The sequence below is a fragment of the Bombus terrestris genome, chromosome 12, assembly GCF_910591885.1.
Source record: "Bombus terrestris chromosome 12, iyBomTerr1.2, whole genome shotgun sequence".
Classification (NCBI taxonomy): Eukaryota; Metazoa; Arthropoda; class Insecta; order Hymenoptera; family Apidae; genus Bombus; species Bombus terrestris.
In genome coordinates this window covers 8,723,652-8,738,815 of record NC_063280.1, presented here as the reverse complement: position 1 = coordinate 8,738,815, position 15,164 = coordinate 8,723,652, and the positions used below count along the sequence as shown (strand labels likewise).

Sequence of the window (15,164 nt, the reverse complement as noted above, 5' to 3'; positions counted from 1 at the left end):
GGCATCCAACGATTTGTTTACGAGTCACTCTCCAATCGGAACTCTTTGTTTTCGTGTTGTGTTGAACGCAGATCGAGGAACTATACTCAACGTTTGTATATATCAACCGATTAAATTGCGACGAAACGATCATGAACCATAATCTACGGGTTCTCTACAGCAAACGATGAACGAATATTATTCTAGATAATTCTTCTAGCATACGTATATACAAAAATAGTAATTTAACATTCGAATTAATATGCACAAAGCAATCTATAATTCAGTGTTCCATCGACATTTCAATGATATTAGTTAGAAAATATTTTAACAGTTATAAGCGTGGTGTAAAAGAAATTTTTGAAATTTAACGACCCACGAGATGTCATGATTTCTTGTAGGTCACTATCGCGCGTTAAAAGAATGGAAAAACACGAGGCACAGAAACAGCATGGAAAACATATCAGCGAGCAATAATTATTTTGCACGATAGATGACCCCGCCGTCATCATGGAGTTATCAATTGTTTTCAAACTGGGCGAGAATACTGATACAGAAGCTCTTTGTTATTTTTTATCGTCTTCGTTGCAACCACCATATGTGCCGGAGTCTCGACCAAGACGAATCGCTTCGTAAAGGGTGGTTTCCCTAGCTTTTTCTATGCACCAGGCATTGACCTCGATGAATGTTGAAGCCCACGATAACATGTGCCACATTTCTGAAGGGAATTAATTGAAACCAAGATAAAATGCACGGATAACAAATTGACCTTTACGAGAAAACTCTAGAAAATTATCACAATTGTCAGTCACATTTTCTTGTATGATACAATACACATATGCAATTTGAGTCATGAAAGTCAATATATATAGAAAATATTTACGAATATATTACATGTATTATAGAAACTATTTTGAAATTTCAATAAAATATGATTATTACGGTTAAATCGGTAATGTTCGAAACCAAATGTTCGTACCAAAATGTACGAAGACAAAGTTACGAGATATGTATTTACTGAACAAGCATACGTTTCGCAGAGATGCCAAAATTATTTAAATAGTCAATTATCCAGTATATTATATTCATAAGAATTTATTAAATTATTAAATTTATATAGATTTAGTTAATTTATTTCTATAAGTGTTCGAATACTTCCGTAAGCACTGACATGATAAATTAAAATCTAGTAGCATATATTTAAAGCATTTCTAAAAACATGGTTTGTGCTTCATGCCCTTAATGTCAATTTCCATGAGCTCTACTCTGGCTATTAGAGGGACACCCATCAATCCTCATTCCCACAAGTTCCTGCCTAACCATCGATTCCTTCAAATAGATCAATCCTGTCCACAATTGAAACCCTCACGTGGTTCGTCATCTCCCCTCTGCATGCCTTGCTGCATTTGTATTCGACTATACAACGTGGTATATCACTAGTAGCGTATACATACCATACCAGACCAGAAGAGGGGAAGGTTAATTTGCTCCCAGGCACAGCTTGGGCACAGGACTGAAAATAGATCCTTCATCCTAACACCAAATGTGTCTTTGCTTTCAAAGGACACAGGAAACTGGGGAACAAAATTTTTACTCCCTACTGTTTCCTTTTCTATTTCCGCCATTCCCGCTGCTGTTAAGTATTTCTTCGAATTTGATACAGGATTATTGTTAGTACTGATCCGCAAGTGGTGGCCATCTTTCGACGAGAATATTGATTAGAGTAGTCGACAGGCAAACAAAAGAATTCCAACATAGTAATTCGATAAGCCACTTCCGTTTCGCTTTACAGTCTTCGGATGTAACGTTTGTTCATGAATACTTTTTGCTTCTAGATTAGGTAATCTACTTTTTTAGGTTACTTTGGTTTCTAGTTCACAATTCGAATGAGGTTAATTACGTAGTTACGTCTATTGTAGGTGATAGTCATTTTCAAATACTAAAGACAGGGAGAAAGAATTTGTCACGACCTGAATAGGCCAATTGATTAGAGTAGCTCACCGGGAAACGAAAGATCCGGGTTTGGATCCAGGGGTTCGGTTAATTCATCGTATACTGTATGTATCATTTCTTCTGTGACTGGTGACCTCTACATGTTACAAAATCAGTTTATAATGATGGTTAAAAAGAGAGAATATAAAGTTCAACGTCCTGTTTTTGAGCTAAAAGCTACAATATGCTACATACTTTGGAAGTTTAATTATAAACAGCTGTATATTACATTAATGCTAATATGTTAACATATGGTAGCACGTATTATAAAGAACATCTATTCAATGGAAATATATGTGTGCTGACGTTTAATAAGAGAGTGGATTAACAAATTCTATCCGAACAATATGTGTCCAGCTTAAATAGACAACGAATGGACATGGTCCACCAGTGATAGAAGATTACGAACAAAGGGAAAAGCGGAAATCATGTGCCACCGCGTAAATCATCCGTGAATACGCTGCATCGCGTCTAATTACACGGGACACTTACTTTCCTCTGATCCTGAACATGAGAAATTCACGAGTTAATGTCAAAAATTAATAGTACCATTAAACATTTCCATAGTTAAACAAGGACAGCTAGATGTTTAAAAGATATTTATTTTAAAGATTTCCGAAATAAATTATTAATTTTCTTACTATTATCAGCTACATAACATTAAAGATTATTCGAAGGTTAACTACCAAGAATAATGTAAATAGATTACTAATTTTTGTATTATTATTGACTATATTTAATATAAAATATATGTTTTGAGGTTAATTGTATCGGGAATAATGAAAGTAGTAAATTTAAAAAATGTTTCTATTATTGGAACGTTTATAAATATTTCATAGGTATAATCTATTAGAACACCCGGTACATGACTGACCAGATGTAGACACGAAGAATTGAAACGGTAAGAACAGCTGCGGTTCCAAACGCGAGCTGTTATTGTTTTTCTGACTCATGAGTGGCAATAACGGAATGTCAACAGAAGTGTCGCTTCTGTTCAACTGCGAACTATTTTCCGACGTACTTTCAAAGCAACTGTGTTTGACAGCCTTTAAGAAGAACCATTATTTCACAGTATATTACCGATCAGCGATATCTATAGTAGACAGTAAAGAGTTACGTGTTCTGCGAAATACAAATCCCCCTACAAGTTAAGAAATTATTGACAGAAGAAGAAAGATATGAATTTGAAAGATAGGAAAGATAGAAATGACATAACCTATTGCTCGACGGAAGCTTTAAATTGAAATTATAACGTACAATTTTTAATTTATTTGTAACAATAAGTAATGATTTTTGCCGACGATATTTTTAAAAAATACAAACGGATCAATATTGTAGAAAATAATTTATATCCGACTGAAAGAGCATTTGCTGAATCCCGAAGTTCAGTCTGAAGAGTGGGGTTCAGCTGTAATAGGGGTAGGGGGTTCATGGTGTTCCATGAATTTTGTGCGCATGCATCCGTAATCCGTGTGCATTGCGTCTGTACGTGTTTGTGCGTTTGTGTGTGTGTGTGTGTGTGTGTGTGTGGGAGGGGATGTAGAAAATACGGGTGTGGTTCGATCAATACGAACATCCCATGGATCCGTCGGTGCGTGCCTCACACAGGTATACGTTTGTTTGAGGTGATTCACCTCAAATTGCGACTGTCTATAAAAGTTATTTCAGTTTAAAATCCTACCTTTAACTCCTTATCATTACGTAAAATATATATCTTCGAGAATTAACAAATCTTTAAGATAAAGTTGCAACGCTCAGTACCTGCTATACTCGAATATCGATAATAGTAATAATATTGACAGAAGTTAATTTTTCTAATAACTATTGTAGCTATTATATATTGTATTGGGATTAGTAGAAGAAGGTAATAAATTTTGAGGTTAAAAGATCATAAAATGTTCGAAACCTATAAATTATGATTATGATCCTATTTATTACATTCTAGAAATTATCAACAACTTTATTATTACAAAGGAAGAAATGTAACGAACAGATGTTCGACAGAGTTATTTTTAAACCTAACCTATAGGACGTGTTTGTGTGGATCTCGCGCAGAAAAATCGTCAGTAAAACCCGACGGAAATGAGGCTTGCACGGAGAAGAGATTACGGTATATCGACTGTTGAATGGTATCCGTTCAGTTTCCCATAGCCTCGATATTAAGACCTCGTTAATGTGATAAAGCCGGTTAGTCAGATATAATGGCGCCTTTCATTAAGCACGTTGAGAGGTTGCTTGGTAAAGTTGGTGTACAAATACCGAATATATATATATTCCTATCGTGTAATCTAATATACGTTTTGTCTTGTGTATTGTGAGACATAAAGTGAGTTATGCCCACGACTAATTTCGAGGTTTCATTTGAACAGCAAAATTAAGTGTTCTTATAAGTACTTAAACGTATTAAGGCGAGTACACATTGGCATAACTTTCCTTCACTATTTTATACATATATCATAATATGTATATATACATAAAAGTTATAAAAGTTTTCTTTACTTAAACATTTGAGGGCTTTATCTTACTAAGTCAACCTAACATTCTGACATTTCTCAATTAACAAAAATTGTATATGTTTAGTTTTATCATTAAACGCATACAATCCTAATTCCATTTTTCTTCTTTTTATTATGCTTAATTGTTATACAACGCAATTGCGTAAGAGTAAAAGAGGATTAATTTTCCAATAAATCTAAAATACTTTTCAAGCAAGTACTTGCGATAGCAACAGAAGAAATTGCGGTAAAGGAAACATGCTGTCACAGACCCGGAATTAGGAAGGTCGAGTAGCGTTTGCTCAACTGGTATTCAAATATTAGATCGACAAATATTGAGTATACTGTTGCTTATTCGCGAAAAAGGCGTACACTGACCCACAATTTCAGGTCATTGTAATTTATCATACACAAAACTCTCCGTGTAGGTACAGTTTATGAAAGAAAATTTACTTTTATTAAAATGTATGTATTAACCATAATATTAATTACGCAAACTATATATATACAATATCATGTAAAAAAATAAATCTAAAATCAAAGAGTAGAATTAGAAAATAATTTGTGATTTCAAGAGAACTTGTTATAATTAACTTAACATTGATCACAAAATTTTTATTCTGCGAATAAAATAAGAAATTCCTGGCCCGTGACGTTAGAAACAATTGTTCTTAGAATGTTGTCCCTATGGATCGGTTAGATATCGGTCAGAATATTTTTTGAAAAAGAAAACGCGATTTCGAGAATCGGTTACCCTGGAACGAGTCCAGCAGCGATTCACGAGTTCTCCCGTAACGAACTTTAAACAATAGGTTTATACACGGGGAAACTACACGCTCTAATCTGCTTATTGTAATCCACTCGTGAGAGCGAGCAAGCGCAATTTCAAATTGATTTAGCAGGCGCACTAGCTACGGATCGATTTCTTCCGCGAAGGTTTGTCAGGATCAACGCTTCGTGTGAATATTAATTAGATGACGAAACCGTAGAAATTTCCCATTTTCCGAGATATGTCGAAATATTGGAAGTTGCCCTATCATTTACCTTTCAAGCAAAGTTATATTATACAGACTGTTAATAATGATATAACGACTAAAGTATTTGAAATTGAACGCAGGAAGCCAAAAATGGCACAAAGAATATGATAAAACGTTCTTCGGATTCAAAACAATATACTATAATTTTTATTGAATTTTCTTCATTGAAAATCCACAAAATAGAAGACAAAGTAACGATATTAAAATATGTATCGACCAAACGTCTATATCATCCTCATTTCATCGTGTGAAACGGTTATGAGCATATGCGCAGTGTAACTGAGGATCACAGAGATTGCTGTCTGAATCACACGCTTCACTTGTGACACACAACTTGGGCCGGAACACGATAGGTAATGTAGGTATGCGCACGCACGGTCACACCGTGGAAAATTGCATCTTAGAAAAGCACGCGGATGAATTATCGTGTTATACTAATTCACTGTCCGACGATGCTTTGCGCATGCAGAGTATACACCTCCAGAAACGTGGTTCATCACCGTGTTAACATTTTCAACCGGAAAATAGCACGGATGAAAGCGAGAAAAAGTTTCATGCGGAACGATACCAGTTTGTATACCTCGCGTACTGCTCTAATGAAATTTACGACGTTATTTGCTATTCGTGTTTCCGCGCATAATGCAAACGTAGTAGGATATTTCCTTTATGTACGTGCTTGTAAGTTTGCTCCCCTCGCTCTCCCTCTCTGCTTTTCTTTTTTGTGATTATGAGAGCATGTTTGATGGAGTTTGAGAGAAAGCAACGATTGTAGGCGTGGAAATGCGTTCAGGTCGAATTGTAGCAAGTAGATTACGCATGTTTATGCGTTTATAGTAAATTGAAATATGCGAAATTGTGCAAGTTATACGTAATATGTAAAATTATATGAAGTATTTGAGATACCGATTATAATACTTAGAATTTAGAAGATAAAACAAATCCTTATATGAGTTCTATATAGAAAAGAGGGAAGGAATCGAAACATTAAAAATCCGCGCGTGTAAATAAAATTTATCTTATCGCTGATTCAACTGATTCGCTAGAACTTTCGCTAGCATAATCGAGCGCAGTACCGGCCCACGATTGGTAAAATTCGTTTTTATCGCGATTTACAACGGAGAGAAACTTGGCGTACTTAGAAAGCGCAGTCGAATAAAAAACGTAGAAAACTGATCAACACAACAACCGACAAAAGTTTCTTTCGTGTCGTTATCGATTCTTCGAAATGCCAGCTTAAGGAATGTTTTAGACTAGTTTTAGGTGAAATTATTTGGGTAGTAGAACTTTTGAAAAATAAAAGCAAGAAATCTATAATCTTAATTGGCTATAAATTAAAAAAATTATGAAATAGAAAAATTACTAGGCCTAAAGTGGCGCTATATATGTTATTAGAAGTATACTCTACATAATATTGTGAAATTTGTATAAATCCGATGAACTGTCTATCAATCATTTCCCAACTTTATAGCGATGACTCATATGTGCAAGTGATATAATTTATTATAGTTTTATTCCCCTTTATCTGTTGATAATCTTACGTGTACAATTTACAGAAAGAACGGTCGTAAAATTTATTGTCTACTTCTTAGAATCTCTTCCAAATTGACCTCTTTCGTGATTCTATATATTTTTCTTTGAACCTTAATTTATCAAATTTTTCGTTTTTTGTAATTGAAAGAAATAAAAAGAATAGAAAAAAATGAAACTGTTCATTTTCTCTCGAGAAGGGTACCCTGTCTAATTTTTACCCTTCCCGCATCTAATGAACCACTCGTAAATTATTTCGTGTATATTATTAAAAATTAAATATCGCAACTTTATATAACATAAATCGTTTTCTATGTTCTTTCAGAATTTTATTGGCAAAAATAAATGAACAGATAATTATGAAACAAAGAATATAATTTATAATATTGTAGATAGAGCATCATTCAGATATAGACAATAACAATACTCATGACTATATTTACATATAGTTCTTAAATTTATCAACAAATAGACTATTGATGATGAGAGTGAATCACCAAACTGATTAATCTAGCCTGTAAATAATTTTTTCTACGTTACATTTACTTTTATATTATCTGTATTATTCCTAATAAATACTCGTTGTGCTGCAACAAATACGCGTTTCAATTCCTCTCGTTGGTTGCCAACTAACGATCATTGGCGCTTGCGGAGATGGGAAATTTTCAAATGAGAGCTGAATTGTCCGGAGTCTCAATCACTAATGTCTACGCGTCAGAGACGAGACGTTTCTCTACGCAGGCATGCCAACCTGATGACCAACGCTTGGAACGCTTTCAATTTTCATCCCCTTTCAAATTACTTTAGTGTGCTCAATTTTTCTAGACAATTTCTAACGCTCGTTAAAACACAAAACTTTTACCAAATCGCTGCATATGTGAACAACAACTCTCCTTATAGTCAGCATCATATAAATGAAAATTTGTTTCATACTGAAAATTTTGTCAGTTTTCGTTGTGTTTTATTTTAACCTCTAATCAAAAGCAATTTTTAATTTATCATGTTAGACATGAAATTATTGTTACATATATATTTATATTATATAGTATTATAAGTTCTCGTTATAGTTCCTCAAAAGGAGTATCCATTTGCTCATTAAGAAATAATCAAGAGTACTTTCGATAATACTCATTGACAAACATTTTCTAAAGACAATCGAATTACCTAGAGTGGCCCGGATTTCTCTCCCAGCGATTTCAAGCGAGGCACTCTTCTCTGGGCGCGTCGCGCGCATACGCAGGGGTGCCAGCAGCAGCGTGTAACGAACGTCTGTAGTCGTGCAGACAAATTCATTCGAGCAAGCATTGGCAGCGTGATATCTTTCTATGGGGGCTATTTTCTCATCAATCCCAATCGCTTTTATGAAACGTGACTCACGCGTGAAAAGGTCCGCACGCCTTTGGCGAATCCGATTCTCCCCCTATATTCGCTATCCTTCTCTACTACTCTCTCTTTCTGTTACATATTATGTACATACTATGGTCACTTCGAGAAGAGTAAAAAAACAGGCTTCTCGAGCTAGAGCTATCTGCAAATAGGAAAAAGAGCCGTATATACCCAGAACTGTTTCTTTCATGGTCAAGAATTCTGGATACCTAACCTTCACTATTTAGTGAACAGTGAGTTTCAGGCGTTAGCAGCCTCAATATCATTATCCCCGTTACCATGGTGCAGAAGCGGATGCGACTTTGTATTGGAGAACCACATAATGTCGAATAAAAGAATGACGAAATTAGGAAAAGTAAATTTTTCAGAAAATCCGTTTGTAAAGTATTTATTAGTCGATTGTTCAGCTAAGAAAAAATATTGTTATCATAATGTTATCAGAATTTCCCTATTGACAGAGCAGCAATCTTATGAATATCGACAAGTGGCAATAACGTTGACGTTTGAATTATTTAAGCAAACTTGTTTCGAGTGGACTGTTAATATTACAAACTCTTTTGCGAGAAATCGGCTTTATAGGCTAAGAATAGAGCTTTACGTAAAATACAATATGTAATAATAAATCAAAGAAAGCAAAGAAAGTAGGATTCGAAATGTTGAACAGATCTTTTGCATCTCCATAACACCATCATTGATTAGAGTACTCCGCAAGTGGTCGTGCGAATTTTACGAACATATAACGCTTTCTAAAAGACGAAATTTCGCGATCAGACTCAGTGTTTTATATAACTGCACAAAAGAAAGGAAAATAGAAACATTTTTGTCTTTTCACAATCTTTTCACAAAATATTGAAATACCTTACAGCATACATCGTAAGGTACGGGAGATAGCGCTGGTTTATCGCTTGCAAATTAGTCGTAATATCCGCACGCCATTTGTAATGCTACGGCGACACGAGTACGATCGCGGAGAATGAAAAAAGAGTTAAAAATGTAAGTAATGAAGAAAGTGAAATTTATTAGAAAAAAGTAATAGGGTATTAAAAGTGGTCAAAATCTTGGATTTTTTCAATTGTAATTCACTTATGTGAATAATATCGGTTAGAAGAGTGACACAGATAAGAGAAATACATATTTTAAGGAATTTATTTGAAACAGAAAATTATCAATTATTCAACTATTTAGCGAAAGAAAAATCTGTTTTCTTTTACAGTTAAGTCTTTTTTATTCTTTAGATTTTGGAAATCTCTAATATAACCTATATAATTACAAAATAATTAAAAACAATCCTGCTTCGAATTATAATATTGTTCTTATTAAATAATATTTTATTGAATAATTATCTTAATAAATAACTTACTTTCGCAATAATTATTCTTGTAAATATCTGAAAATTGATGATTTTTGTAGTATATCGATTCTCTAGAACGAACCAATGCTATGTACCACATAATGTATAAACGCAATGCAGGAACTAAATATTCCCGAATATCCCTTGTATGTCGTAGTTAAGTACATGCATTAATGGCATGGTTACCTATCTAATAATCCTTTTTCCCACGTCCGAATTAATGGATCGTACATAGAGCTGTCTGACGCGGTTTTCCAAAGGCTGGCTACTTCCGATGTAATACATAGCCATAACCATAATAACATTTTAATTTAATTCGATTCATTTTCATATGTACGTATATGTATACTAAAATGTGTGCACTTTTAAAATGTGTGCACACGAACATGTACATAGCAACACGATCGAACTTCTCAATGTGAATTGTAAAGATAGACGGACAAGACAAAACTGTACCCCCGGATACTCAACAAAGTTGCAGTTAAACGGCTTATCAAACTCCGTTTCGCGTATTGCGGACGCATACACGGACATTAAACACATGGATAAGTACTCTATAAATGTAACTGCCTGTTTAGCCTACAGACTACATCGTATTCTGACGACTGACGAATGTTGTTAACATTTTTTCGTCACGACCACAGTGCATAATTTTCTATGATGCAAAACTTTCAATACATCGGTTCAGGTTAGATGCAGGTACGTTGTTTTCTCGAAAAAGTAGCATCGATATTCTTCTTCTATATGAAAATTTTGAGAAAGTAGTGATTTCTTTATACTGTATTGGATTTCTTTGGAATTAATTTTGTTCTTAATCCGGAAATATTCTTCAATTACTCAATTGTAAAAGCATTCTTTACATTCTTCCTTTTAAAACAGGAAGAATCATAGACAGCATATCTTCGATAGAAAAATAGAAAGAAATAATTTTAGAAGTGAATTATATTTAAAAAAAATGTTCATTAAAAAATTTACCAAATATTATTTAATTTTTCATTTACATATAATAAATTATAAATAATATATTGTATAAAATATTAAACAAAATTCAACTAGTATCGGAACAAGGAATAGATCTTGTTTAGAAATTGATTGTATATTAAACTGACCTTTACCGAGAAATACTTAGGACATAATTTTAAACTAAACGAGTGGAACATGTACGCATGCTAAACCATTAAATGTTTTTATTAAAATTCCTTCGCATCCGTTATAAAATTACTCATCCGCTTCGTAACGTAGCAATGAAATTCTAATTACCAACGTCTCGGGGAGCAGATACCACGCCTTAAATTTCAAAGATGCAGTGGTATTGTAACGGTCTGTTCGCTAGGAGATCGGAACCTCGACACTATATTTTCTATTTTGTTTTCTTCCCGGCGATTCACCTTGATTGAAACGAATAACAAACTACCGAAACGTAATGCGAGTTGTATCTACATAATATACGTATTATTGATTATAAACTTTAGGTTTACTTGAAAATTTTTCGATAACGAACAACTATTATCAGTCACTGGTATAAAACTAAAGAAATAAAGGAAAGATATTCTATACGCGTTAATACGGGTCTCTGGTTAGTAAAACCAACCATATTTAGCGGCCTTTAACTGCTTTATATTCAAACAGGATAAGAGACGCTATCAAAATGTCGCTTGATTCCGTTAACGTCACATTAATCTTAATTAACTTCCTCTACTTTTCATCTGATTCACACGAATTTATTGATGAAATGAAAAAATTATTAATACCACTATTGATTTTACATCAGAACTATCTACAAATAAAGTAGACTTGTACCAAGGGAATAAAAATAAAAAGTACATAAAAAAATACAAGGAAGAAATCAAACCTCTTTGCTATATACTTTATAAGAAATCATTCAAGCGATGCAAAAAATCTATTGCTATAAATCTATCAAACTTTTATGACGAATTATGAATTATGAAATTTTAGTCAGATTAGAACTTTTAGTATTAACTGACGCGTTATTCGTATTTTATATAGTAGTACTACGTTAACCAACCAAGATTCTGCTTTGTTAGCTAACCGTCATTATGTCTACCATTTCTTGCAAATGATTTTTTGGAGTAGCCCTTTTGTGTTACGTATGTAGAATAGACAAATATATCAAGTGTTCTTTCTGGTGAATTTCCAAGAAATATATTCTCAATATATCCAATAATGGACCAGATAGTGTCAACTATGATCACTTAGAGAAGCACTACTGTACGGATCATTAAACTGTTCGACCAATTGACTATTAAACTATTCGATCAATTGGTAGCAAATAAACTGCGGGTTTTTATGCGTTTATAGGAAATTTGAGGACACAAATTTGCACAGAATGTACATAATATGAAAAATATATAAAATAATATAAAACTATATAAAATATCCAAAGCATAGTGCTCTTTATAAATAAAACAGTTTCCCACTAACGTTCTACCTTTTTAATGATATTCTCAAAAATATGAATGTCCATAGAAATCCGCATTCTAATACCGAATATAGATAATACGAAAATATGTGCATACAGATTAAGATAAAACTTACCATGCTTTGACTCGGATGAGGACCTCTCCCTCGGCGAGGGTGGGCTCGGGCTTCCTCAAAGCCTTGACACTTTTCAATCCGCCGAAACCATTCAGTACAATAGCCCGCATGTCCTTCGGCTCTGGCGTGGATTTCTCCTCGCCGTTCTCCTTCGGTTTATTATCACCGTCGCCATTCTCTTCGACTTTCTTTTCTTCTTCTTTGCTTTCCTTTGGCTCTTCTTTCTCTTGCTTAGACGGCGTCGCTTCTTGAGGTGGCTTTTCACCCTCGGCGCTCGGGCTTGTCTCGTTCTTGTCCTCTGCCATCTTTCCTCTCGATTTCTTTCGCTCTACTCAAAAACGTAGCTCTATCGCTCCTTTTTCTCGCCAGAAGCGCGTAACTTCTTTTTCAATAGAACGACCACGAAGGGTTCTTTTGCCTTTGTATTAATAATTAATGAAAAAACAGACAAGAGCAAGAAAGAAGGAAAATGCCTCAATGAGTCCTCTCTCTCTCTCTCTCTGTATCCCTACCGCGTTAATCAAGACCGCTAGCACGTTTGCACCCGACGAGAGCCAACGTTGTTCTGCGCAATTTTCCGCCACAGTGGCAGGGAACGTTTGGTACCGGCTACGCCGGCCGGTGACGCGCGCGGTGTTGCCGTTGCTTAGCAACCGCGCGCCCCTTACAACCAACCAATCAGAATATAGCTGCGCATCCCACCGTTCACCGCTACGTTAAACTACATTGCGCATAGTATGACAGGTGCCGCGAGTCGTGGAACATTGGTGTTCGCGATTAAAAAGTAGTTCCCCTCCTCTGGTAAATTTGCATTAACCCACGCATCTTCGACTACGATTTTCGAATCGATCGATTCAATGCTTGTCATGCATCCTTTTTAACATGTTAGCTGCCATGGTGGTTATCGATAGACTAAGGATGCTTATGCAAATCCAAATTTTTATAAATACAACTAAAAAAATGGTATTTAGATAGAGATTTGTTGCACGTCATAATATATGTTTTATAGAATATTTTATATACGTTATATGCATTTTGTGCATTTTTGTATCTTCAAGTTTCCCATAAATGTATAAAAATTCGTATTCTAGTCATCGGTGAGCCATGAAGCTAAATTTTTTGTAATCATTAAAATAAAATAAATTTTCTGGACTAGCAAATTGTCAACAATGTGAATGACTCAAATAACATTGACAGAAGAAAGTGCGCAAATGCGACATAATATTTTCAAAAATTAAATCTTATGGTATAGTTTATTTCAATCTATTGTGACACCAACAGGCCAAAACATATAATTCGCGTGGCAGTCAACGCTCAGTGATAAATGACAAATGGATGATAATAAGTTGACAAGATTGAACCATATTAAACAAACGATCTTTGACGATAAGATCGAATAAATGTTTTTATCTTCTAAGTGAACTTCCTCGATTTGCATTAACTATATATTGTACTCGAAATCTGTTTTACAAAACGATATGATATTATTTACCATAATCTAACAATGACTAATGTTAAATTATTAATAAATTAATGTAATGATTATGAGACTCTACATCTATCATAGATTGTTATAGTATAATGTTGCATGCGAACAGAAGAAAAAATACGAACAAATTCGTGTTCTCATTGATCATGGTATCGAGGTCATTACTGAAAAATATTGTATATTATGCCTGATTATAAGGTATGACCAATCGATAGTAATTGTTATTTTCTCTAAATGATTGCTTTTTTTATACTATTCGTAATAAAGTCATGAATAACTTACTCCGTACAAGATCGATGATTAATATTAGTAGATATGTAAACGTGGATATAACACGAAGATGGCTAAAATGAATAAAATCAATTATCTGCATAATTGAGCTATATCGTTAAAAATGGAATTATGCGAATTAAATATTTCAATTAATTATTCCAATAACGGATTCAGGATTAAACGAACGCTTCTCGAATAGAAAATGCGATTGAAACGTTAGACAGAGAGAGAGAGAGAGAGAGAGTTACGCGTGGAAATTAATTCGATACAGAAAGGCATAAAGTTTGAGGGGTACGCCTTTGTATCGTGAATCACTAACGCAGATACGTCGAAGGAAAGTGGTTTCTTTCACGTTGATAGCTAATTGCGTCGTCAAAGAACAATGGAGAATGAGCGATGCATATATATTCACGATATTTGAAAACAAGCTTCGAATTGTATTTGTGAATTATCGATTAGTTTGAAGCATATGCCATTGTCCCACAAAAATGAAGTATAAAGATATATTTTTACCAGAAACATAAAAACAAGAAAAATGAAAATAAGTTTTATTTTATTATTTGCCATTACAACAGGTTAGAATTAACATTTGAAAAGCATGAAAAGTAAGAATTATTATATAATTATGTAGAAAATTTTTATTCAGGAAATAAAAACTGTCTTTGCTTGAACAAAAGATGAATTATCTATTATGATTTTAAAGATAAATTACCTATAGGTTAGAGTTGACATAATCTATTCAGAATTAATGAAATGGCAATTCAATGCAATGTGCAGTTTTATACATGGAAATTATTATTCGTTTCATTCGAGATTCTCCTTTCTGACTGGCAGACAAGAAAGTAGTGCCAGCAGACGACGCCCGAATTGTACTTGTATCCTTGCGCCACGTACGCTATGCATTACATCGAATATAGATATAGGCACAATCATTTTTCTTTGAACACGTTTATCGAAATGTAAATACTTATTACCTTTCTTATGTCCTTTACTATATCTAATGAGATAAGTTCTTTTACTATATCTAATGAAATGATCAAACATAATGAAACAATATGATCTACACTTTTAAATGGGTG

The 15,164-nt window shown here is 34.0% G+C and overlaps 1 protein-coding gene and 1 long non-coding RNA gene across 2 annotated transcripts in view; one reads left to right on the top strand and one right to left on the bottom strand.

Annotated features, from left to right (window-relative positions):
* LOC100650297 (synaptic vesicle membrane protein VAT-1 homolog-like) overlaps positions 1–12,913 on the bottom strand; it is a 31,487-nt gene extending 18,574 nt beyond the window's left edge. Inside the window, exon 1 of the mRNA XM_003399711.4 lies at positions 12,324–12,913. Within this exon, the coding sequence (XP_003399759.2) occupies positions 12,324–12,628 (305 nt within the window). The 5' untranslated portion in view covers positions 12,629–12,913. The remainder of the gene's footprint in view (positions 1–12,323) is intronic.
* On the top strand, positions 2,335–4,579 carry LOC125386101. The gene is made up of 2 exons (XR_007225965.1): positions 2,335–3,835; positions 3,917–4,579. It is a non-coding gene; the product is annotated as an uncharacterized LOC125386101 (long non-coding RNA).
* Positions 12,914–15,164: the final 2,251 nt, after the last annotated feature.